The 23,008-nt window shown below is 44.7% G+C and overlaps 1 protein-coding gene across 1 annotated transcript; it reads right to left on the minus strand.

Annotated features, from left to right (window-relative positions):
* Positions 1-22,389: 22,389 nt before the first annotated feature.
* Positions 22,390-23,008, minus strand: LOC137356217 (histone H2B 5-like). Its single transcript, XM_068022069.1, has one exon. The coding sequence runs from the start codon at positions 23,006-23,008 to the stop codon at positions 22,628-22,630; it is 381 nt and encodes a 126-aa protein (XP_067878170.1). The 3' UTR covers positions 22,390-22,627.

Below are 23,008 nucleotides of genomic sequence, written 5' to 3' on the forward strand. Positions count from 1 at the left end.
AATGGATGGTGGGTCCTCCCCTTGGAATTTTACTTTCCTGTAGGTATATAATTCCTTTGAGTTTTCAGAAATATCACCTTAAATGTCTGCTACTGCATCTCTATTGATTTATCTCCTATTCTCGTAACCCAGTTCAATTCAGCTAGCTCAGCTTTCATGCCCACATAGTTGTCCTTATTTAAGTTTAAAATACTCGTCTTAGACCCACTCCTCTCAATTTCAAACTGGATGCAAAATTCAGTCATATTGTGGTTGCTGCTACCTCGAGGTGCCTTTACACTGAGGTCATTAATTAATCCTGTCAAATTACACAATACCAAATCTAATATAACCTGGTTCCAGAATGTACTGCTCAAAGAAACTATCTCAAAAGCATTCTATGAACTCCTCGTCCAGGCTGCTATAACCAATCTCATTTTTCCAGTTTATATGTTGAATAAAATCCCCATTATTATTTCCATCCCTTTATCACAAGCACCCAAAATTTGTTCTTGTATACTTCACCCTACATTGTCATTATTACTCGGTGGCCAGTACACAACTCCTACTAGTGACTTCTTTCCCCGACTATTCCTCATTGTCACCCAAACCGATTCAACATCCTGATCTCCGGAACCAAGGTCATCTCTAACTATTGCACCAATGCCATCCTTGATTAACAGTGCAACCCCTTCACCTTTATCTAACTTCCTATTCTTCTTGAATGCTGTATACCCCTCAATATTCAGGACCCAACCATTGTTATCTTGCAACCATGTCTCTGTAATGGCTATTATATCATATTGATTTACTTCAATGTGCACTATCTGTCCCTCTACCTTGTTATGAATGCTATGTGCATTCACATACAGAGCCTTATATTTTTGTTATCTTTGTAACACCTCATGTTGACTGTTGCTGTGTTCTTAGGTTTTTTTCTCTCTGTCCCTTCTGCCATTCACTGGTCTTCATTTCCCATATTACGATTCTGCTCTCTTACCTTGACTCTACCCCTTGATTTGTTGCACCTACCCAAGCTTGATCTCTCTCCCCCTTTGTTTCGTTCAAAACCTTCTCTGCTTCTCTAGTTATGCAGTTTGCCAGAAAACTGGTCCCAGCCCGTTTACCTCTCAATTCCCTGGTCTACAATTTAACTCTGTCAGTTTCTGATTTTGAGTGTGAGTAAATCTGTACCTGTTTTATGTGAGAACCGTCTTATTCTGGACCTTTCAGATTTTGATGTGTCTGTGTGTCTGGCTTGTACTTTGTCCATCAGTTTAGAGTATGTGAGTGTGGATTTGACTGTTAATATTCCATTCTTGGGAATATGAGTGGGGGTTCACTCTTCATCTTTGAGTGTCGAGTCGGCCAATTTAAGGTTTAACCTGTGCCCTTAAATTTCTAATATGTAGCTGTGGTTTTTATCCTGTCACTGTCACTATCTGTTATAAGATTAAGGGGTACATTCTGGCTTTTGATTGTGGATTTTTCACCACATCTCTACATTGTCTCGGATGTGAATGTGATTTTTAATCTCTACATGCCAGTTTCTGACATATGGCTCTGAGGTTTAATTTGTACATGTCATTCTCAGGTATGTGACTGCCAATTTTATTGTGAACCTCTCAGTTTCCTTTACCTGTGTGCGAGTTTTAGTTGGTATCTGTCAGTATCTGGTATATGAATCTTCTTCCTTATGCGTATGTTTTGCTCTGTATTTGTCAGTGTCTGAAGTGCCAATTGTCAGGTTTTCTTTGTACCTGTCACTCTCTGTTATGCATCACAGACTTTCCCTCTCTAACTGTAAATTTTTTACAATTCACTGTGGATTTCACTCTGTGTCTGTCAGTCTCTGGTAGTTAAGTGTGGTTTTTATACTTCATCTCCTAATTTCTGACATGTGAATGGAGATTTTAATCTGTACCTTTTGGCTTCTAGTGTGTGAGTCTGTGTTTCAATCTGTATCTACCAGTTTCTCATATGTGAGGGTGGCATTTATTCTGTACCAGTTACTTTCTGAAATGTGTGAAGGTTTCAATCTTTCCCTGTCAGTTTCTGGTATGTGAATGTGGGTTTATTCTGGATCTTTCAATCTTTGGAATTTGAGTACATTCTTTATCCTATACCTTTTTACTTCTGTTAAGTGAATGAAGGATTAGATCTGTACCTGTCCATTGATAGTAAATGAATATCTGTTTTAGTCTGTACCTGGCAGTTTATGGCAAAGTAAGGTGGTTTATTTCTCGACCTGCCAGATTCTGATCTGTGACTGTTGTTTTATTCTGTACCTGTTATTTTCTGTGATATGAATCTGGTTTTTGATCTGTATCTGTCAGTTACTGTTACTTGACTGAGTTTCACTTTGCACCAGTTGGTTTCTGGTATGTGAGTGTCAGTTTTAAGTTGTACCTGTAAAGTTAAGGTATGACAGTGTGGGTTTATTCTGTATCTTTCAAACACCAGTGTGTGATATGGGTTTTTTTTTCTCTGAATCTTTCGATTTCTGGTCTGTAAGTTTGTGTTCTTATCTGCATCTTACAGTTCCTTATAGGTGTCTGTGTGCACATTTCCTTTTTCTGCAGCTATCAACGTCTGCTGCGTGAGTATGTGGAATGTGTGAAGACCAAGGCAAAATATTGGTAAAAATTATTTGCCATTTCCCTGTTCCCCATTATCAGTTCTCCAGTTGCATCCTCTGAGGTCCCCTCACTCACTTTAGCTACTCTCGTTCTTTTCATACAGCCGGAGAATCTCTCGCTGTTTGTTTATATATTTCTTGCCAATTTACTGTCAGAATCAATGTTCCCCCTCTTTATTCACTTTTTAGTCATCCGTTGCTGATTCCTAAAATATTCCCAATCCCCTGGCCCACCACTAGTTTTTGCCTCTTTGTATGCCTTAGTTTTTGATTGGATATTCTCCTTGGCAGCATTTATTAACCACAGATGCTTCATCCTTCTCTTTTTGACTGGGATAAATTTTTGCTCAGCATTATGAAATATCTGTTTAAATATCTGCCACTGCTCATCCACTGACCTTCCTCTTAGTCTATTTTCCCAGCCCGCTTTAGACAACTCTTTCTTCATCCCACAGCAATTACCCTTGTTTCAGTTGAGGATACTGGTTTGAGACCCGAGTTGCTCGCCCTCAAACTGAATTTGAAATTCTACCATGTTGTGATCGCTACCCCATAGAGGATCCTTAACTACAATATCTCTTGTTAATCCTATCACATTACACATTACTAGATCCAAAATAGCCTGTTTCCCGGGTACGTTCTGCAATGTATTGATCGAAGTAACAGTCCCTGATGTACTCGACAAATTCACCTTCCATGTTACCTCTGCCAATCTGATTTGTCTGGTCAATATGCAGATTAAAATCACTCGTGACTATTGTAGCACCCTTCTTACACAGCTCCATTATTTCCTGATATTTTCTTTGTCCTTCTGTGAGACAACTCTTCGGGGGTCTATGGATGACTCCCACCCGTGACTTCTTCCCTTTGCTATTCCTTATTTCCACACAAACTGATTCCACATCATGATCTATTGCACCTATTTCACTACTCAACACCACACTGATACCTTCCTTTATTAACAAAGCTACCCCACCTCCTTTTCCTTTTTGCCTATTTTTCCAGAGCATTGTATATCCTTGAATATTGAGTTTCCAGTCTTGGTCACCCTGCAACTACGTCTCTGTAATAGCTATCAAGTCACATTCATTTATTTCTATTTGTGCCGCCAACTGATCTATCTTGTTACAAATGCTGTGTGCATTCAGATAAAGAGGCTTTGACTTTTTATCATTATTATTCATTCTGGTTCTAATTTCTGATGAACTCTGCTGCTTATATTAGCTGCACCTTCCTGTCATACTTTGATTACCGTTTGCCTCTTCACTACTCTGTACCTCTGTTCTCTCATTCCTTTTTGATTTTTTAAACTTCCCTTCAATTGAACGCCACCCCCCACCCCACACTAATAAATTTAAAGTCCTATCTACAACCCGAGTTATATGATTCGCCAGGACATTGGTCCCAGCATGGTCCAAATGAAGCCTGTCCCAGTGGAACAGCTCTCTCCTTTCCCAGTACTGGTGCCAGTGCCCCAGGAATTGGAACCCATTTCCCCCACACCAATCTTTGAGCCATACGTTTACCTCTATAATCTGATTTACCCTACACCAATTTGCACATTGCTCTGGTAGCATTCTGGAGAGTATTACCTTTCTGGTTCTGCTTTTTAATTTAGCCCCGAGCTGCTCATTGGCCCTCAGCAGAACCGGATTCCTTGTCCTACCGATGTGGACCAAGACAGCTGGATCCTTCCCCTCCCACTCCAAGTTACTCTCCAGTCAAGAGATGTCGTTAATCTCGGCACCAGGTAGGCAACACAGCCTTTGGGACTCCCTGTTATTGATGCCAGAGAATGGAATCTTTTCCCCTAAATCTGCAATCCTCTATTACTAATCCCCCCACTTGAATAGCACTCTGAACCACGGTGCTGTGGTCAGTTTGCTCATCCTCCCCTACAGCCTGTGCCCTCGTCCACACAGGGAGCAAGAAGCTCATACCTATTGGATAAGGGCTAATGATATGTATATGAATGTGGGCCACATTCTGGACTTTCAGTCTCTGATCCTGTGTGTGAATGTAGGGTTTATTCTGAATTTGAGAGTCTCTGATACTGAATGTGTGTTTGGAACGCATTCCTTATGTGTCTGTCTATGGGGGAGTTTGTAAGTGTGGCAGACATTCTGGATCTGCCAGTATCTCTACTGTGCACACAGGATAGACACATTCAATGTATGTAAGTTACTGATACTGTGTCTGTATATGTGATTCATTCCTGATCTGTGAGGCTCTGGCACCCTGTTTGACTGTAGGATTCACTCTGCATCTATGAGTCTTTGTGCTGTATGTGAGTTGAGATACTGCTGTATTCAGGACTTAATATATATTTCAGGCATTGTGTTGTCAATGCTTTGTTCAACACGTTAATTTATCAATATGTGTTTACTTGAAAATATGGATTAATGATATTTTATTGCTGTAGGTTTTATTCAATTCTTGTTTGAGAGTTGCAGCTTGGTATCCAATTTGTAGCTCTGCAAAAGCAATTGTGAATGACAATCTTTCAATTTTCGTGCATGACCTGATATGTAATGTCAAATTCCATCGATTTGTGGAGAATGAATTATTCCTGTATGTTTTTGTCTGACCCTTACTGACATGTCTGGACTGGTGTGTAATTTGTAGCTCAGTTTATATTGTTGGGTACGTTATTGGGATTCATTCTGTAGCTTTCAATTCGGTACATTTGTTCAGTTCTACTTGAGATTTGGTATTTGAATTGTAACCAAGGCAACACAATGTATTTAAATCTGATAATGTGTGTGTTTTTGGACTGTGATTGATATATCTACCAGTCAGTTGGAGTGAAATAGAAACAAATACTATCTCTAATGCTCTGTTTGACTATTGAATTGATAATGTGTCTCTTTGGGATCTGTGTTGGTCTGACTACTTCTTTTGTTTGTTGCAGTGGAAATGATGACCTGACCATGTCACTGTGCTTTGTGAGTTACACTGTACCTACTGTGTATTGGAACGAGCTGGATGCACGTTTCCTTCTGTCGAGGAGTCATGCCTTTCCTTCTGGTTCCTTCAAGTGTTTGCCTGCAGGAAAAGAAAGGCAACTCTTATACTTGAATAACAGCTGAGTGAGAAGACAGAAAAGTGATCAAAGTAATCTTTTCAACAATAATCATTCTGAACAATCACAAAAGGAAAGTCAACAGCACAAGCAGTGTCAGTGTCTGAGTCCACTGCAGTACTGCAGAACTCTGCTTCTGCTTGCCAGATATTTTATTTATTTTTTTATTTAGAGATACAGCACTGAAACAGGCCCTTCGGCCCACCGAGTCTGTGCCGACCATCAACCACCCATTTATACTAATCCTGCACGAATCCCATATTCCTACCACATCCTCACCTGTCCCTATATTTCCCTACAACCTACCTATACGAGGGGCAATTTGGAGCGGTTTTATAACAATTTTGTGAATTTCAAAAACACCCCAAGCCCCGCACTGCTCCATGAATTGGAACACCCGATCGAGTAGTGACATTTGTGTAAGCCAGATTTCTATTTCCATGTCCCATTGTTCAACGGACAACAAGTAAGCACTGTTTAAAAAAGTGTCTTTAATCTTCTCACCTGGTCCCTTCAAAGCTGCTGCATCTTTATTGTTCAGACATTTTTTTCTGCTGTTCACTATCCAATAACAATAAATAGTGAGATACTGGATCTGAACCAGGAACATTCATTACTGAAGAAGGGTCACTGACCTGAAACGTTAACTCTGCTTCTCTCTCCAAAGATGCAAACAGACCTGCTGAGTATTTCCAAGATTTCTTGTTTTTATTTCAGATTTCCAGCATCCGCAGTATTTTGCTTTTTATTATCACATTCATTACTGTTTGGAGAGAGAAATCAGCAATGATTTTCAATCGTGAGTTCATCATATTCTGTCTCTCTCTCCCTGTCCAGACACTGCCTGAGAAAGACCTCTCCCTTCCCCCCTGGCTCACTCCATGTTCCAGGACCAGTTCCTGCTCCACAATGCACATTACAAACTGTCCCCCACTCCCGCTGAATGTGCCCGGTAATCAATGCTAATCTATCAGCACATCGGCAGACGCGGGCCCAAATCTGTTGTACTGCTGTGAGCAGACACTGTTTGTTCACTTACCCCAGGCTTGTAATGTCTCCATTTGCAGTTGATTTAAACAATCACAGTGAATGGTGCTCAGAGACAGAGCTGGGGGATGGGGTGCACATGCGCTCTTCTCCGCATTATGACGTCATATTCGACAGGCCTATATCGCGCGTGAGCAGATCTCTGCAGCGAGAGCGGGAACAGGCGAGAGGAGCCGGGAGATAAAAGGAGCCGAAGCCAGAGACCAGAAGCAGCAGCGAGAGCCGCTCGGTTCTGTTCTGTGGACCTGCTTGACCAGCAAAAGGTGAAGTGTGATGTCACAGGAGAGCTGCTCAGTGATTGGTGGGTATTTCTTTCTTCCATTTGAGCAGCGGGAGTGGTGAGAGTGCGAGCCAGGGGGCAGCCGGGAAGGTAAGTTTCACTAGAAAGTACTTACCTCGTAATTGGGCGGACACGGACACGGGGACTGCTGGGTAAGTGAACTTCCATATTCAGGCAGTGGTTAAACCTGAAACGTGTAGTGTCTCCCACCCATCCTCCTCCTCTAACCAAAAAAAAAAAGGACTCTTGTGTGGAGGGTTCGGTGAGGTAAGTTTTTTCCTTTATTTTTTAAATCTCTTTTGTCAATTTAGAGCGGAGGGGATGGAAGCTCGGGCAGTTGCATGCTCCTCTTACAGGATGTGGGAGGTAAGGGTCACCACTTGTTTAATATAGGCAGGCATCAAGATCGGCGCAGGCCTGGAGGGCCGAATGGCCTGTTCCTGTGCTGTACTGTTCTTTGTTCTTTGAGGCAGTTCAGAGGATGTTCACGAGACTGATTCCAGATATGAAAGGTTTGTCTTATGAAGAGAGATTGAGCAGTTTAGGCCTTTGCTCTCTAGTGTTTAGAAGAATGAGGGGAGATCTAATTGAGGGATATATATGATGATTAAGGGGATTGACAAAGTAGACAGAGAGGATGTTTCCTCATGTGAGGCAATCTAGAATGAGAGGCCATCGTTTCAGAATAAGGGGGAGCAGATTTAAAACAGAGATGAGGAGAAATTACTTCTCTCAAAGGGTCATGAGACTGTGGAATTCACTACCCCACATTGTGCTGGATGACGGGACGTTGAGTAAAGTTAAGGAGGAGATGGTCAGATTTTCAATTAATAATGGGTTGAAGGGTTATGGAGAACGGGAAGGAAAGTGGAGTTGAGGACGAAATGAGATCAGCCATGGTTGTATTGAATGGCGGGGCAGGTTTGAGGGGCTGAATTGCTCCTCCATTTCTCACCATCTCTTGCTCTCTCACTCTCACCGATTTTCTCTCAGTCTCTCCATCTCTGTCCAATTGAGGAGATTCTCCCTCCATTTCTCACCATCTGTTGCTCTCTCACTCTCACCGATTTTCTCTCAGTCTCTCCATCTCTGTCCAATTGAGGAGATTCTCCCTCCATTTCTCACCATCTGTTGCTCTCTCACTCTCACCTATTTTCTCTCAGTCTCTTATGAAACCTAGTCAATACAGTCCTTATTAGATTACAGCGCAGTAGAGGCCCTTCGGCCCTCCATCTCTCTATCACTCTCTCTCCATTTCTGTCCAATTGAGGAAATTCTTCCACCATTTCTCTCCATCTCTTGCTCTCTCACTCTCTCCCTCTCACCTATTTTCTCTCAGTCTCTCCATCTCTCTATGATTCTTTCAAGCTCAGTTCTTCCTCTCTCTCTCCCCATCACTCTCTCTTTTCTATTTCCCTCTCTATTACTTGCTCTCCAACTGTCTTGCTCTGTCTGCACATGTTGGGTCCCTTTAAGAGTTTGGGACAGTTCTGGTGGTGCAGGGTCCCTTTAAGAGTCTGCTGCTGACCCCCCCTCCCCCACCCCAGGGGGGTGGGGTTCAAAGTCGCCCAAACCGCGGCTGCGCGGAAGCTGGGGGCAGCCTTTGACCCCCTGACCTCCAGACACGTGTGGCGCGGCAGCCAATGAGACCTCATTGACTCCATGGTGGGAGGGAGGTGTCATCAGCCGCCATGTTTGCGTGACGTCACCCGCCAGCCGCTTTTTTCCGCAAACAGCAGCTGAAAGGAAAAGGAGAAGCGGCTTCAGCTCTCGATCTCAATGGAGGAAAGTTGAACGTCTGAGCCGGGGGAGAATATAAAAAAGCGGCAGTTCACGCTCTTGTGGAGATGCGCATGTGCGGAGCATCCTACCAGAGTGCAGCGCGGCCTGTACCGCAGAAAGGGGCCGTTCCCAGTCGCGCGGCATTGTGGGAGCCGCAGGACGCCATTGCCCCCTCATTAACTCAGTCAAAATTAACTCATTCCCTCTCAGCTCTCTATCCCTCCTTTTCATATTGCAGGCTGAAATGGGCTTTGTTGGCATCCATTACACCATCCCGGGTGTGATCAGATACTCTGTCCCTTCGTAAACGATTTCCTGTCCCTCCAACAGATTGTGCTTGTTATTGGCTTTTCTCCTACTGAAATGGTTGCTGAATTTGTTGGTCTTTTTCTCCTGGCTTCAAAGCTAACCCTCTCTCCCTCTGTCTCTCTCCTAGTGTCAGAGATTGCAGGAGGGAGAGAGAGAGGAAGACGGAGAAAGACACAGAGAACAACCCCAGCTTCTCCAATCTATCCACGTAACTGAAGTCCCTCATCCCTGGAACCTTGCTCGTGAATCTTTTATGCATCCTCTCTAAAGCCCCCACATCCTTCCTAAAGTATGGTGTCCAGAATTGGACACAATACTAGATGAGGATGAAGCAGTGTTTTAGAAAGCTTCATCATAACCTCCTTTCTTTTACACTCTCAGCCTCTATTTACAAAGCTTGGATCCTAAATGCCTTTTAACCACTTTCTCAACTAGCCCTGCCACCTTCAATTTGTGCACACACATCCCCAGGTCTCTCTGTTCCTGCACCCACTTCCTTCTCTTCTTCGGTTCTCATAACACAGAGGGACAGGAGGACAGGGAGGTCGAGAAATAAGGAGGGGGAGAGAGAGCAAACAAACAGGAAACACGTATGGGAACACCACCACCTGCAAGTTTCCCTTCCAGTCTCACACCATCCCGACTTGGAACTACATCACTTCACTGTCACTAGGTCAAAATCCTGGACCTCACTTCCTAACAGCACTGTGGGTCTATCTACCCCACATGGACTGCAGCGGTTCAAGAAGGTTGAACGGCAATTCGTGATGGGCAATAAAATGCTGGCATAGCCAATAATGCACACATCAAACAAATGAATAAAAATAACAACAATTTGGCACCAAGTCACTAAAAAGGAGACCAATGGAGGGACAGAGAGAGAGGCAGAGACAGAGAGAGAAGGAGAGAGGGAGTGTCAGGGAGGGAAAGACAGATGGAGGGACAGAGTGAGAGACAGAGAGAGAAGGAGACAGATGGAGTGACAGAGGGAAGGACAGACGGAGGGATGGACAGAGAGACAGTGATAGAAGGACAGAGAGGGAGTGTCAGGGAGGGAAAGACAGATGGAGAGACAGAGAGAGAGAGACAGAGATAGAAGGAGAGAGAGGGAGAGGCAAAGAGGGAAAGACAGATAGACGGACAGAGAGGGAGACAGAGAGAGAGGCAGAGACAATGATAGAAGGAGAAAGAACAATGGAGGGACAGAGAGAGAGACAGAGAGAGAGGCAGAGAAGGAGAGAGATGGAGTGACAGGGAGGGAAGGACAGATGGAGGTATAGAGAGAGAGACAGAGATAGAAGGAGAGGGAGGGAGTGACAGAGAGGGAAAGACAAATGGAGGGACAGAAAGAGAGACAGAGAGAGAGGCAGAGACAATGATAGAAGGAGAAAGACCAATGGAGGGACAGAGAGAGAGGCAGAGAAGGAGAGAGATGGAGTGACAGGGAGGGAAGGACAGATGGATGGATAGAGAGAGAGAGTGACAGAGACAGATAGAAGGAGAAAGACGGAGAGACAGACAGGGAAAGACAGATGGAGGGACAGAGAGAGTGGCAGAGACAGAGATAGAAGAGGAGAGAGGGAGTCAGGAAAGGAAAGACAGATGGAGGGACACAGAGAGAGAGAGAGAGAAGGAGAGAAATGGAGTGACGGGGGGAAGGACAGATGGAGAGATAGAGAGAGAGAGAGATAGAAGGAGAGAGAGGGAGAGGCAGAGAGGGAAAGACAGATGGAGGGATAGAGAGAGAGAGAGACAGAGATAGAAGGAGAGACAGAGAGGGAAAGACAGATGGAGGGACAGAGAGAGAGAGAGGCAGAGATGGAAGGAGAGAAAGGGAGAAACAGACAGGGAAAGACAGATGGAGGGACAGAGAGAGATACAGAGATAGAAGGAGAGAGGGAGTGTCAGGGAGGGAAAGACAGATGGAGGGACAGAGTGAGAGACAGAGAGAGAGAAAGAGACAGATGGAGTGACGGAGGGAAGGACAGACGGAGGGATAGACAGAGAGACAGTGATAGAAGGACAGAGAGGGAGTGTCAGGGAGGGAAAGACAGATGGAGAGACAGAGAGAGAGAGAGGCAGAGATGGAAGGAGAGAGAGGGAGTGACAGGGAGGGAAAGACAGCTGGAGAGACAGAGAGAGCGAGAGGCAGAGATGGAAGGAGAGAGAGGGAGTGACAGAAAGGGAAAGACAGATGGAGGGAAAGAGACAGAGACAGAAGGAGAGGGAGGGAGAGACAGAGAGGGAAAGACAGATGGAGAGACAGAGAGAGAGAGGCAGAGATGGAATGAGAGAGAGAGTGACAGGGAGGGAAAGACAGATGGAGAGATAGAGAGAGACAGAGATAGAAGGAGAGACAGAGAGGGAAAGACAGATGGAGGGACAGAGAGAGAGAGAGGCAGAGATGGAAGGAGAGAAAGGGAGAAACAGACAGGGAAAGACAGATGGAGGGACAGAGAGAGATACAGAGATAGAAGGAGAGAGGGAGTGTCAGGGAGGGAAAGACAGATGGAGGGACAGAGTGAGAGACAGAGAGAGAGAAGGAGACAGATGGAGTGACGGAGGGAAGGACAGACGGAGGGATAGACAGAGAGACAGTGATAGAAGGACAGAGAGGGAGTGTCAGGGAGGGAAAGACAGATGGAGAGACAGAGAGAGAGAGAGGCAGAGATGGAAGGAGAGAGAGGGAGTGACAGAAAGGGAAAGACAGATGGAGGGAAAGAGACAGAGACAGAAGGAGAGGGAGGGAGAGACAGAGAGGGAAAGACAGATGGAGAGACAGAGAGAGAGAGGCAGAGATGGAACGAGAGAGAGAGTGACAGGGAGGGAAAGACAGATGGAGAGATAGAGAGAGACAGAGATAGAAGGAGAGAGAGGGAGAGGCAGAGAGGGAAAGACAGATGGAGGGATAGAGAGAGAGAGAGAGAGAGAGAGACAGAGATAGAAGGAGAGACAGAGAGGGAAAGACAGATGGAGGGACAGAGAGAGAGAGAGGCAGAGATGGAAGGAGAGAAAGGGAGTGACATAAAGGGAAAGACAGATGGAGGGAAAGAGACAGAGACAGAGACAGAAGGAGAGGGAGGGAGAGACAGAGAGGGAAAGACAGATGGAGAGACAGAGAGAGTGAGAGGCAGAGATGGAAGGAGAGAGAGGGAGTGACATAAAGGGAAAGACAGATGGAGGGAAAGAGACAGAGACAGAGACAGAAGGAGAGGGAGGGAGAGACAGAGAGGGAAAGACAGATGGAGAGACAGAGAGAGAGGCAGAGATGGAACGAGAGAGAGAGTGACAGGGAGGGAAAGACAGATGGAGGGACAGAGAGAGAGACAGAGATAAAAGGAGAGAGAGGTAGTGACAGAGAGACAGAGGGAGAGGCAGAGACAGAGAGAGAAGGAGAGAGTGGGAGAGAAACAGAGGCAAAGGAAGTTGGAGAGACAGACAGAGAGAGAAGCAGAGATGGAAGGAGAGAGAGGGAGTGACAAGGTGGGAAAGACAGATGGAAAGGCAGAGATAGAGATTCAGAGAAAGGAGAGAGAGGGAGAGACAGAGAGGGAAAGACAGAGGGAAAGACAGATGGAGAGACAGAGATAAAAGGAGAGAGATGGAGTGACAGGGAGGGAAGGACAGATGGAGGGATAGAAGAAGAGAGAGAGAGACAGAAATAGAAGGAGAGAGAGGGAGAGGCAGAGAGGGAAAGACAGAGAGAGGAGAGAGTGGAAGAGACAGAGAGAGAAGGAGAGAGTGGAAGAGACAGAGAGAGAGAGAGACAGAGAGAGAGGGAGTGACAGAGAGGGAAAGACAGATGGAGGGACAGAGAGAGAGAGAGAGAGAGAGAGAGACAGAGAGAGAGGCAGAGAGGGAAAAACAGAAGGAGGGACAAAGTGAGAGACAGAGAGAGAAGGAGAGAGATGGAGTGACAGGGAGGGAAGGACAGATGGATGGATGGATAGAGAGAGAGAGAGGCGCAGAGAGTGAGAGAAAAGGAGAGTGGGAGAGACAGAGAGGGAAAGGAAGTTGGAGAGACAGAGAGAGAGAGAAAGAGAGATAGAAGGAGAGAGAGGGAGAGACAGGGAGGGAAGGACAGACGGAGGGATAGAGAGAGAGACAGAGATCGAAGGAGAGAGACAGGGAGACAGAGAGGGAAAGACAAATGGAGGGACAGAGAGAGAGACAGAGAGAGTGGCAGAGAGGGATAGAAGGAGAGCGAGGGAGTGTCAGGAAGGGAAAGACGGATGGAGGGACAGAGTGAGAGACAGAGAGAGAAGAAGAGAGATGGAGTGACAGGGAGGGAAGGACAGATGGAGGGATAGAGAGAGTGAGAGAGAGACAGAGAGAGGCAGAGTCAGAGAGAGAAGGAGAGACAGACAGCGAAAGGCAGTTGGAGTAACAGGGAGCGAGTATGTAAGTGTGGGAGACATTCTGTATCTGCCAGTATCTCTACTGTGCACACAGGATAGACACATTCAATATATGAAAGTTACTGATACTGTGTCTGTATATGTAATTCATTCCTGATCTGTGAGGCTCTGGCACCCTGTTTGACTGCAGCATTCACTCCACATCGATGTGCCTTTGTGCTGTATGTGAGTTGAGATTCTGCTGTATTCAGGACTTAATGTGTATCTCAGGCACTGTGTTGGCAATGCTTTGTTTAACTCATTAATGTATCAATATGTATTTACTTGTGTTTAATTTAAAATATGGATTAACGATATTTTATTGCTGTAGGTTTTATTCAATTCTTGTTTGTGAGTTGCAGCTTGGTATCCAATTTGTAGCTTTGCAAAAGCAATTATGAATGACGATCTTTCAAATTTAGAGCATGACCTGATTTGGTGCGGCACAGTGGCGCAGTGGTTAGCACCGCAGCCTCACAGCTCCAGCGACCCGGGTTCAATTCTGGGTACTGCCTGTGTGGAGCTTGCAAGTTCTCCCTGTGTCTGTGTGGGTTTTCTCCGGGTGCTCCGGTTTCCTCCCACAGCCAAAAGACTTGCAGGTTGATAGGTAAATTGGCCATTATAAATTGCCCCTAGTATAGGTAGGTGGTAGGGGAATATGGGATGTGGTAGAAATATGGGATTAGTGTAGGATTAATATAAATGGGTGGTTAATGGTCGGCACAGACTCGGTGGGCCGAAGGGCCTGTTTCAGTGCTGTATCTCTAACTAACTAACTAACTATGTAATGTCAAATTCCATCGGTTTGTAGAGAATGAATTAATCGTGTATGTTGTTGTCTGATCCTTAGTGACATGTTTGGACTGCTGTGTAATTTGTAGCTCAGTTTATATTGTGGGGTACGTTATTGGGATTCATTCTGTAGCTTTCAATCAGATACATTTTGTCTGTTCTTTTTAAGATTTGATATTTGAATTGTAGCCAAGGTGACACAGTGTATTCAAATCTGATAATGTGTATGTTTTTGATGTATCTACCAGTCAGCTGGAGTGAAATAGAAACAACTCCTATCTCTACTGCTCTATTTGACTATTGGATTGATAGTGTGTCTCTCGACCTTGGAATCAGTGTGGGTCTGACTACTTATTTTGTTTGTTACAGTGGAAATGACCACCTGACCATGTCAGTGTGCTTTGTGAGTGATACTGTACCTACTGTGTATTGGAACGAGCTGGATGCACGTTTTCTTCTGTCGAGGAATCACAACTTTCCTTCTGGTTCCTTCAAGTGTTTGCCTGCAGGAAAAGAAAGGTAACTCTTATACTTGAATAACAGCTGAGTGAGAAGACAGAAAAGTGATCAAAGTAATCTTTTCAACAATAATCATTCTGAACAATCACAAAAGGAAAGTCAATGACACAAGTAGTGTCAGTGTCTGAGTCCACTGCAGTACTGCAGAACTCTGCTTCTACTTGCCAGGTATTTGGAGCGGTTTTATAACAATTTTGTGACATTCAGAAACACCCCAAGCCCCGCAATGTTCCATGAATTGGAATACCCGATCGAGTAGCGACATTTGTGTAAGCCAGATTTCTATTTCCATGTCTCATTGTTCAACGGACAACAAGTAAGCACTGTTTAAAAAAGTGTCTTTAATCTTCTCACCTGGTCCCTTCAAATCTGCCGCATCTTTATTGTTCAGACATTTTTTTCTGCTGTTCAATATCCAATAACAATAAATAGTGAGATACTGGATCTGAACCAGGAACATTCATTACTGAAGAAGGGTCACTGACCTGAAACGTTAACTCTGCTTCTCTCTCCACAGATACAGCCAGACCTGCTGAGTATTTACATGATTTCTTGTTCTTATTTCAAATTTCCAGCATCCGCAGTATTTTGCTTTTTATTATAACATTCATTACTGTTTGGAGAGAGAAATCAGCAATGATTTTCAATAGTGAGTTCATCATATTCTGTCTCTCTCTCCCTGTCCAGACACTGCCTGAGAAAGACCTCTCCCTTCCCCCCTGGCTCACTCCATGTTCCAGGACCAGTTCCTGCTCCACAATGTACATTACAAACTGTCCCCCACTCCCGCTGAATGGACCCGGTAATCAATGCTAATCTATCAGCACATCGGCAGACACGGGCCCAAATCTGTTGTACTGCTGTGAGCAGATACTGTTTGTTCACTTACCCCAGGCTTGTAATGTCTCCATTTGCAGCTGATTTAAACAATCGTCCGCTCACTCAGTGAATGACGCTCAGAGGCAGTGCTGGGGGAAGGGGTGCGCATGCGCTCTTCTCATTTTGCCATCCAATTAGACTGGCCTATATCGCATATCGCGCGTGCGCAGATCTCTGCAGCAATTCAGCATTCAAAATTCAATGGGAACTTTCCCCATTTCACATTCATCAATGTCCGATTTGAAAAGCCGAACATGGGGTTAGGGTGGAGGGAGGGAGGGAGGGGAGGTGTGGGGCAACATGGAACATATAAAACTGGCAGCTAGTCCAATGTAGATGTTCAAATTGTGATCTGTCTCTGCAGAGTGTTTGTTATTATTGAGCCTCTCCTCTCAAAACAATCCGACAGAAACATGGGAAGACTGAGGGATCCGGTGTGTTTGCTGGGACTTTGCAGAGTTAATTTCAGCCAGTAAAATGTTGTTTTACCCGGGTAAAACCCGAGGTCAATGAGAGTAATGTCGGAGGGCGCTCTTCCTTATTTTATTCGAAACAAGAGACACAGGCACGGATGTACCGCGATTACACCGGACACACAATTACAGTGACAATAGAGTTCCAGCTCCTGATTAGATTACCGAGTCTGTGCCGAACATCAACCACCCATTAAACGAATCCTACACTAATCCCATATTCCTACCAAACATCCCCACCTGTTTCTATATTTCCCTACCACCTACCTATACTAGTGACAATTTATAATGGCCAATTTACCTATCAACCTGCAAGTCTTTTGGCTTGTGGGAGGAAACCGGAGCACCCGGAGAAAACCCACGCAGACACAGGGAGAACTTGCAAACTCCACACAGGCAGTACCCGGAATCGAACCCGGGTCCCTGGAGCTGTGAGGCTGCGGTGCTAACCACTGCGCCACTGTGCCGCCCATGTTGACAGTCTTTGCTATGATTCTCAGGGGGTTAATTCCCGATGCCTAGGTCTGCATCCCTTAAACACTCTGAGCCAGGAGATCCTCGCAGTCCCTGTTGAAATATTGATGGACAGGAATTTTTCCAATCTTTGGCCAAGTCGATCATAACCTGCTGTTCAATCATAGTCTTAGTCAAAGAATTAATGAGACATTCTGTTCACTACTCAGGCCATGAACTCGGTTTGAGCAGAGCAAAAACTGAAAGGTTCAGCACTTTTGCAGATAGAGCAGGTAAAGCTGGATGGAGGGACTCAGGGTGAATCCTACACACACAGGATAGAAGCAGTGACAGGTACTCAGGGAGGGGAACTGGTGTCTTTTCTGTTACCTATGTGTGTTCAGACCATCAGTATTAGTCTGTCACTTAGTCTGAACAGGTGTCTCCAAGAACCTGCAAATGCAGAATCCGGAAGCAGCTGTTTTGCTCAGAAATTGGTCGGAGCAGGAGAACCCCTGGCTGAGTGTGGAAACATTTTAGATATGTCCTCAAATCATCTCTCATTTGGGAAGATAGTTTACAGTTCAGGGAAATTTGTCGGTAACATGTGAAGTCGAGGCTCGAAGGCAGCATCCATACCTCCAAACGGGTCATTTACCTGAACCCTTCTAAACCCACCTAACCCTCATGTGGCAGAGTCTGCAGATCATGCATCGGATTTATCAGCTATTTCAGAACCCATCAAACTGGAGTGTAAAAAGTCATCCATAATCGCAGGGGACTGTCTGAGATGGAGGAGAATAAATAGGTCAATATGACCATCATCAATAATAATAAAGTGCAGAGGGAGGAGAGCGAGAGGAGGGAGATAGAATAGAGAGGGGAAGTGGCGACAGAAAATGTCCCTGTGATTATTGGCCAAAATAGACCTACAAGGTACAAACTCAAGTTCTGTGATCAAGTCTGAGAGTTTATTAGTCTTAACTAAGATAGATAAAGTGAATGTTTAACAACAGCAATAGGTTTGCAGCATCACTCAGCACCGGTTCTTGCTTCTGTGCTTGCTGGGGCGTGGACCTCTCTCTTTCTGCTTCCCTTGCTGTTTTCTTGACCGGACTCTATCTTCTCCTTCTAAGTGTGATAACGATGTTCCGTGGACCCCTCTCTAAGTGCCGACAATGTCCTGTAACACCCTTTCTTTTACCCTTCTTTGGGTGCAAGGATGTCACCATATTAGCTTTAAATTGTTCGAAGTATCCTAATTGGACCAAGTTGACATCATTGTTTGACCCTAGTTAGTTAATGGTTCAATCTACACACATTACAGATACTTCCTGTTCCTTTCTATTTTAACAAGGATACTAAAGGTCACATTCTTGCTGATAGAAGCCATTTTTTTTGTTGCAATTCTGCAGTTTCTTATTTATCTCATCTCACCCCCTGTCAGGATGCTGTGGTCTTCAACCTATCTCTTCCATTGCTCTTACATAGAGGTTTTAACAGAATATAGCCTTGCAAAACCATTTCAGAATGAAGCAAGCATTAGCTCAAACAGACTGAAATATATTGAAGCATCGAGCAGAAATTAGTCCTATTATTTTAGCTGTCCTCATTCATAAAGGCAAAATATGTCACGGTCGATCACCCCCACATTGTGGGCCCCCTCCTGCTGCATGACTTCTCCTTTTTGTCGTGACTCAGTGCATCATCCACACAGACACATCTCTCAACATGGCATTTTGACATATTCCTGTGAAGATGACCGTCACTGCTTTGCCTTCCAGCCTTGACATAGCAGTTCTTGCATAAATGTAAACCATGGAAATGCTCTAACCTTTACACAGAGTATAGCAATGTTCAGGTGATACAGAAAATCCAGTGAATTGGGCAGAGACAATCAGTTGATCGATCAAAGTCTCTTAGTTTTATGCTCCTATCTATACTACTTAATGCACAACTATTCTTTTGCAACTGAAAAGCTTGGATAGATGACTCTGGATTGTGTTCTGTAAGTAAAGGATTGTTCTCCTTTGAGAAATGGAGATTGAGAGGAGTTTTGTTAAATGTGTATATAAGTTAGACAAGGATAACCTGTTCCCATTAGCTGATGGTACAAGGACTAGGAGACACAGACTGAAGGTTTATAGCAAGAGATGGAAGGCAATGTGAGGAAGAACTTTTTCTGTTTTACCTGCTGGAACTCGCTGTCCACAAGTGTGGTGGAAGGAGAGACAATCAATGATTTCAATAAGAAACTGGATAAACACTTGAAGGAAACAAACTTGCTGCAGGACGACACTGATCAAGCAAGGAAGTGAATCTGATTGGATGTTGAGAATATTTTGTCAGCTTTCTTTCTGAATTTGCATTGACATTTTTAAGCTGCAATTTTCCACAGCACACTTGACCATCAACTTTAAGTGAGAAGAACATAATGTTGAGAATATTTGTCGACTTCAATTCAGTCATAGCTTTTCATTTGTCACATTCTTTGGCAAGGTTGCAGAAATATATTTGACTGCGAGTGGGCATTGCGATGACCGGGAATCTAATCTGGGTCAATTGTTTGGAAGGCAGATATACTCACCACTATACCAGCATCGCTGGCATACATGTAGCTCGTCATTTATACAGTATACACACCAGAGCTCATTGGAACTCAAATGTCATTTCAACCATTTCAATCTACACCTTAACACCACGTTCATGTTCCCATTGGAGGATAGAATCATGGAATGGTTACAACATCTCCTAGAAACCGACAAAATTCTAACAGGACTGGACAGACTAGATGTAGGAAGCATGTTCCTGATGGCGGGGGAGTCCAGGACCAGGGATGACAGTCTAAAGATAAGGGGTAAGACATTTAGGACTGAGATGAGGAGGGATTTCTTCACCCAGGGAGTGGTGAACCTGTGGAATTCTCTACCACAGAAATGAGTTGAGGCCAAATTATTAAATAAATTCATAAAAGAGTTTGTACTACTGGATTCGGGCATTTAGATGCTCATCAGATGAAATGCATTTTAATTTCCTCTTATATTTGTAAGGCTTTTTTTTTAAACAGTACTACCTTTTAGGGCCAAACAGTGATGAACACCGCAAACTCACAGCCCCAGCGACCCGGGTTCAGTTCTGGGGACTGCCTGTGCGGAGTTTGCAAGTTCTCCCTGTGACCGCGTGGGTTTCCGCCAGGTGCTCCGGTTTGCTCCCACAGCCAAACACTTGCAGGTTGATAGGTAAATTGGCCATTGTAAATTGCCCCCAGTGCAGGTAAGAGAATTGAGGGAAGAATTGAGGGAATGTTGCAGGCAATATGGGATTAATATAGGAAGAGTATTAATGGGTGGTTGATGATCGGTACACACTCGGTGGGCCGAAGGACCTGTTTCAGTGCTGGATCTCCCTGTGTACTACTAAAGCGTGACTTTAGTTCTAAAATGATCGCCGCTTATTTCAAAAGGGATCAAGGAAGACGCGGACAAAGCGAGAACAGGGTACTGAGTTTGGATGATCAGCCATGATCGTATTGACTGGCGGTGCAGGGTGGAAGCGCCGAATGCTCCTGTTCCTATCTTTCGATATTTCTATTAAGTTGGTCATTCGGCCCGTCGTGTCGTGGCCGGATCTCAGCAAGACCAGCTCACCTCGTCCCACCGACCCGCCTTTTCTCCATTGCTCTGCAGTTTTGTTTTATTCTTGATATAATTATCCAATTTTGTTTACAGAGTCTCGATTGAATCTGCCCCCAACACACTCGATGTTATTCCTCTCCAATTTCAGATATTTCTGAAGGAATGGGAATATTCTTGCATGACTCACTTTTAGCCAGTAGATGGCATCAGTCTACAATCATTTGGATCTTGTGATTTGTGTACACACATATCGACCGCAATGGGTCTGCTGCTGCCCGGGGAGTTCTCCAAGCACGCCGCCTTGGCAGGGACAAAAACACTGACGAATTATCCCAGTTCCTTGTAAATCTCCACAATGTACAGAAATAAAACACGAAACGCAACATCTCTTTTAAAATCCGCCTTCAGCTTCTTTGAAACAACTGCCCAGAAAAAATAAACTAACCCTGCCCGGAACTGAGTTTGGCATCAGATAACACAACGGCTCTTCAAAGAGACATCAAATTGGCAAAAGATAGAGCTGTTATCTCTTGTTGATTCCAGCACATAAATGTCTCAGAAGGATTTGACCACCCTCTTTACTATCCACTGATAACTCTCGAAGCAATGACCCAGATTCCTGTCTCCATATTGTAGCTGGGAATTTCAGGACCTTGCAGTTCTCAGTGTGAGAGCAGTGACACCATTGTATACAAGTCATTTTATAAGAGTAGCTCATTTTAGAACTCAAGACACGCCTTAGTGGTATATAAACGGTAGAATTGTTTAAAAAAAGTCTTGCAAATATGGCAAGAGAAAATTAAAATGCATTCCATCTGATGAGCAGATAAATGCTTGACTCCAGTACAATTCATACCAACACAAAATAACGCGAACAGTATAACATTACCGTCTCTCAGACAGTAACCAGCCCTTTCACAGATGAAGTGGGTGGCTCTGAAAAGAGCCTTTGGGTTGTCAAATTCAGGTCTGGCAGCTTCACTTGCCCTTCGTGCTCTGAGCGCTGGTTTTCTTGGGCAGCAGCACGGCCTGGATATTAAGCAGCACACCGCCTTGTGCGATGGTCACCCCTCCCAGCAGCCTGTTGAGCTCCTCGTCGTTGCGGACGGCCAGCTGCAGGTGTCTGGGGATGATACGGGTCTTCTTGTTGTCCCGGGCCGCGTTGCCGGCCAGCTCGAGGATTTCAGCTGTCAGATACTCGAGCACAGCAGCCAGATAGACCGGGGCTCCGGCACCCACCCGCTCAGCATAGTTGCCCTTTTTAAGGAACCTGTGAACACGGCCCACCGGGAACTGTAGTCCAGCTCGGGAGGAGCGGGACTTGGCCTTGGACCGAGCTTTACCACTGGTCTTCCCTCTTCCAGACATTGCCACAATCTCACAAACACTTTCACGAAGAATGTTGAGATCCGCCCACATTCCTCCTCCTTGTACCTTCTGGAGGAATGGAGTGGTGGGCACTGCTGATTGGTCACTCTGCTCTGTGCTCTTCATGTAACCAATCAGAGAGCTGCTGAATTCACCAATCAGGAGACGCCAAGGAGATGAGGGCGGAAAATAACGGCGCCAAATTGTCAGACTGCAACCGATTTTTCAAATTTGAAAAGCCCGCCAATATGGGCGGCTTCAATATGGAATATCATATTTATAGTTCTTTTTTTACGGTTAAATAAATAAAACCTTTTTCATATTGTGTTATTCTACATTTGGTAACAAGTTCCAGATTGGCTTTTACATTCTGACATCTATTCGGGTTTACTCTCTGTCCTTTTTGAAACCAGCGGGCAGAAAGTCTCTTTCACAGCATTCTCCAACCGGGCACATTTCATGTCAATTTTCATAATAATACCGCATCACTGATGAACGATTGTTTGTTATTCGTGGGAGACAACAGCGGAGTGTAGATTTTCAGTGTCAGGTGTCAGCGTGTGAGACGGAGGGTTCCGACACCACCCGGGGATTCTAGATAATGTAATTATTAATTTTTGAGGTCAAACTTGAACGAGGGAAATAAGTGACTGCGAACTGATGTATGTGCGTTAAATCAGCTTTTATTGTCGAAATACAAATAAGGGGCCGAATATGAACACGTCCGAGAACAAACCTCACAAATGGTCAGTGGTCAGTAACTTATGTCCGGGACATTATTAGTTAGAAACAGAAAGATCGCACGGGCAGTGAAACTGCATTAACCAGAATCTATGGGAGTAAAACAGAGATCACAAAGGCAAGGACACTTGATATATAAATCAATATAAGTCGATACTATACAGACAATGTTGTAGCTTTTTCAGAGAAGTTGTGGGTGGCTCTTAAAAGAGCCTTTTTGTGTTTTGGGTGTGTTTCAGTACATTGCGGATATTTACTTGGAGCTGGTGTACTTGGTGACCGCCTTTGTACCTTCCGACACGGCGTGTTTGGCCAGCTCCCCGGGCAGCAGCAGGCGCACGGCGGTCTGGATCTCCCGGGAGCTGATGGTGCTGCGTTTGTTGTAATGGGCCAGGCGGGAAGCCTCACCCGCGATTCGCTCGAAAATATCATTCACAAACGAATTCATGATGCTCATGGCCTTGGAGGAGATGCCGGTGTCAGGGTGAACCTGCTTCATCACTTTGTACACGTAGATGGAGTAACTTTCTTTCCTGGATTTTCTCCGTTTCTTGGTGCCCTTTGTTGGCTCCTTCTTCAGAACTTTCTTGGCGCCCTTCTTGGAAGGTGCTGCAGTTTTCTTCTCGTCAACCAT

This window comes from Heterodontus francisci, chromosome 45 (assembly GCF_036365525.1).
Source record: "Heterodontus francisci isolate sHetFra1 chromosome 45, sHetFra1.hap1, whole genome shotgun sequence".
In the NCBI taxonomy this organism is placed as follows: domain Eukaryota; kingdom Metazoa; phylum Chordata; class Chondrichthyes; order Heterodontiformes; family Heterodontidae; genus Heterodontus; species Heterodontus francisci.

Coding starts and splice junctions, on each gene's coding strand:
- LOC137356217 (XM_068022069.1), bottom strand. CDS start 23,008: ATGGTTGACGAGAAGAAAACTGCAGCACCTTCCAAGAAGGGCGCCAAG.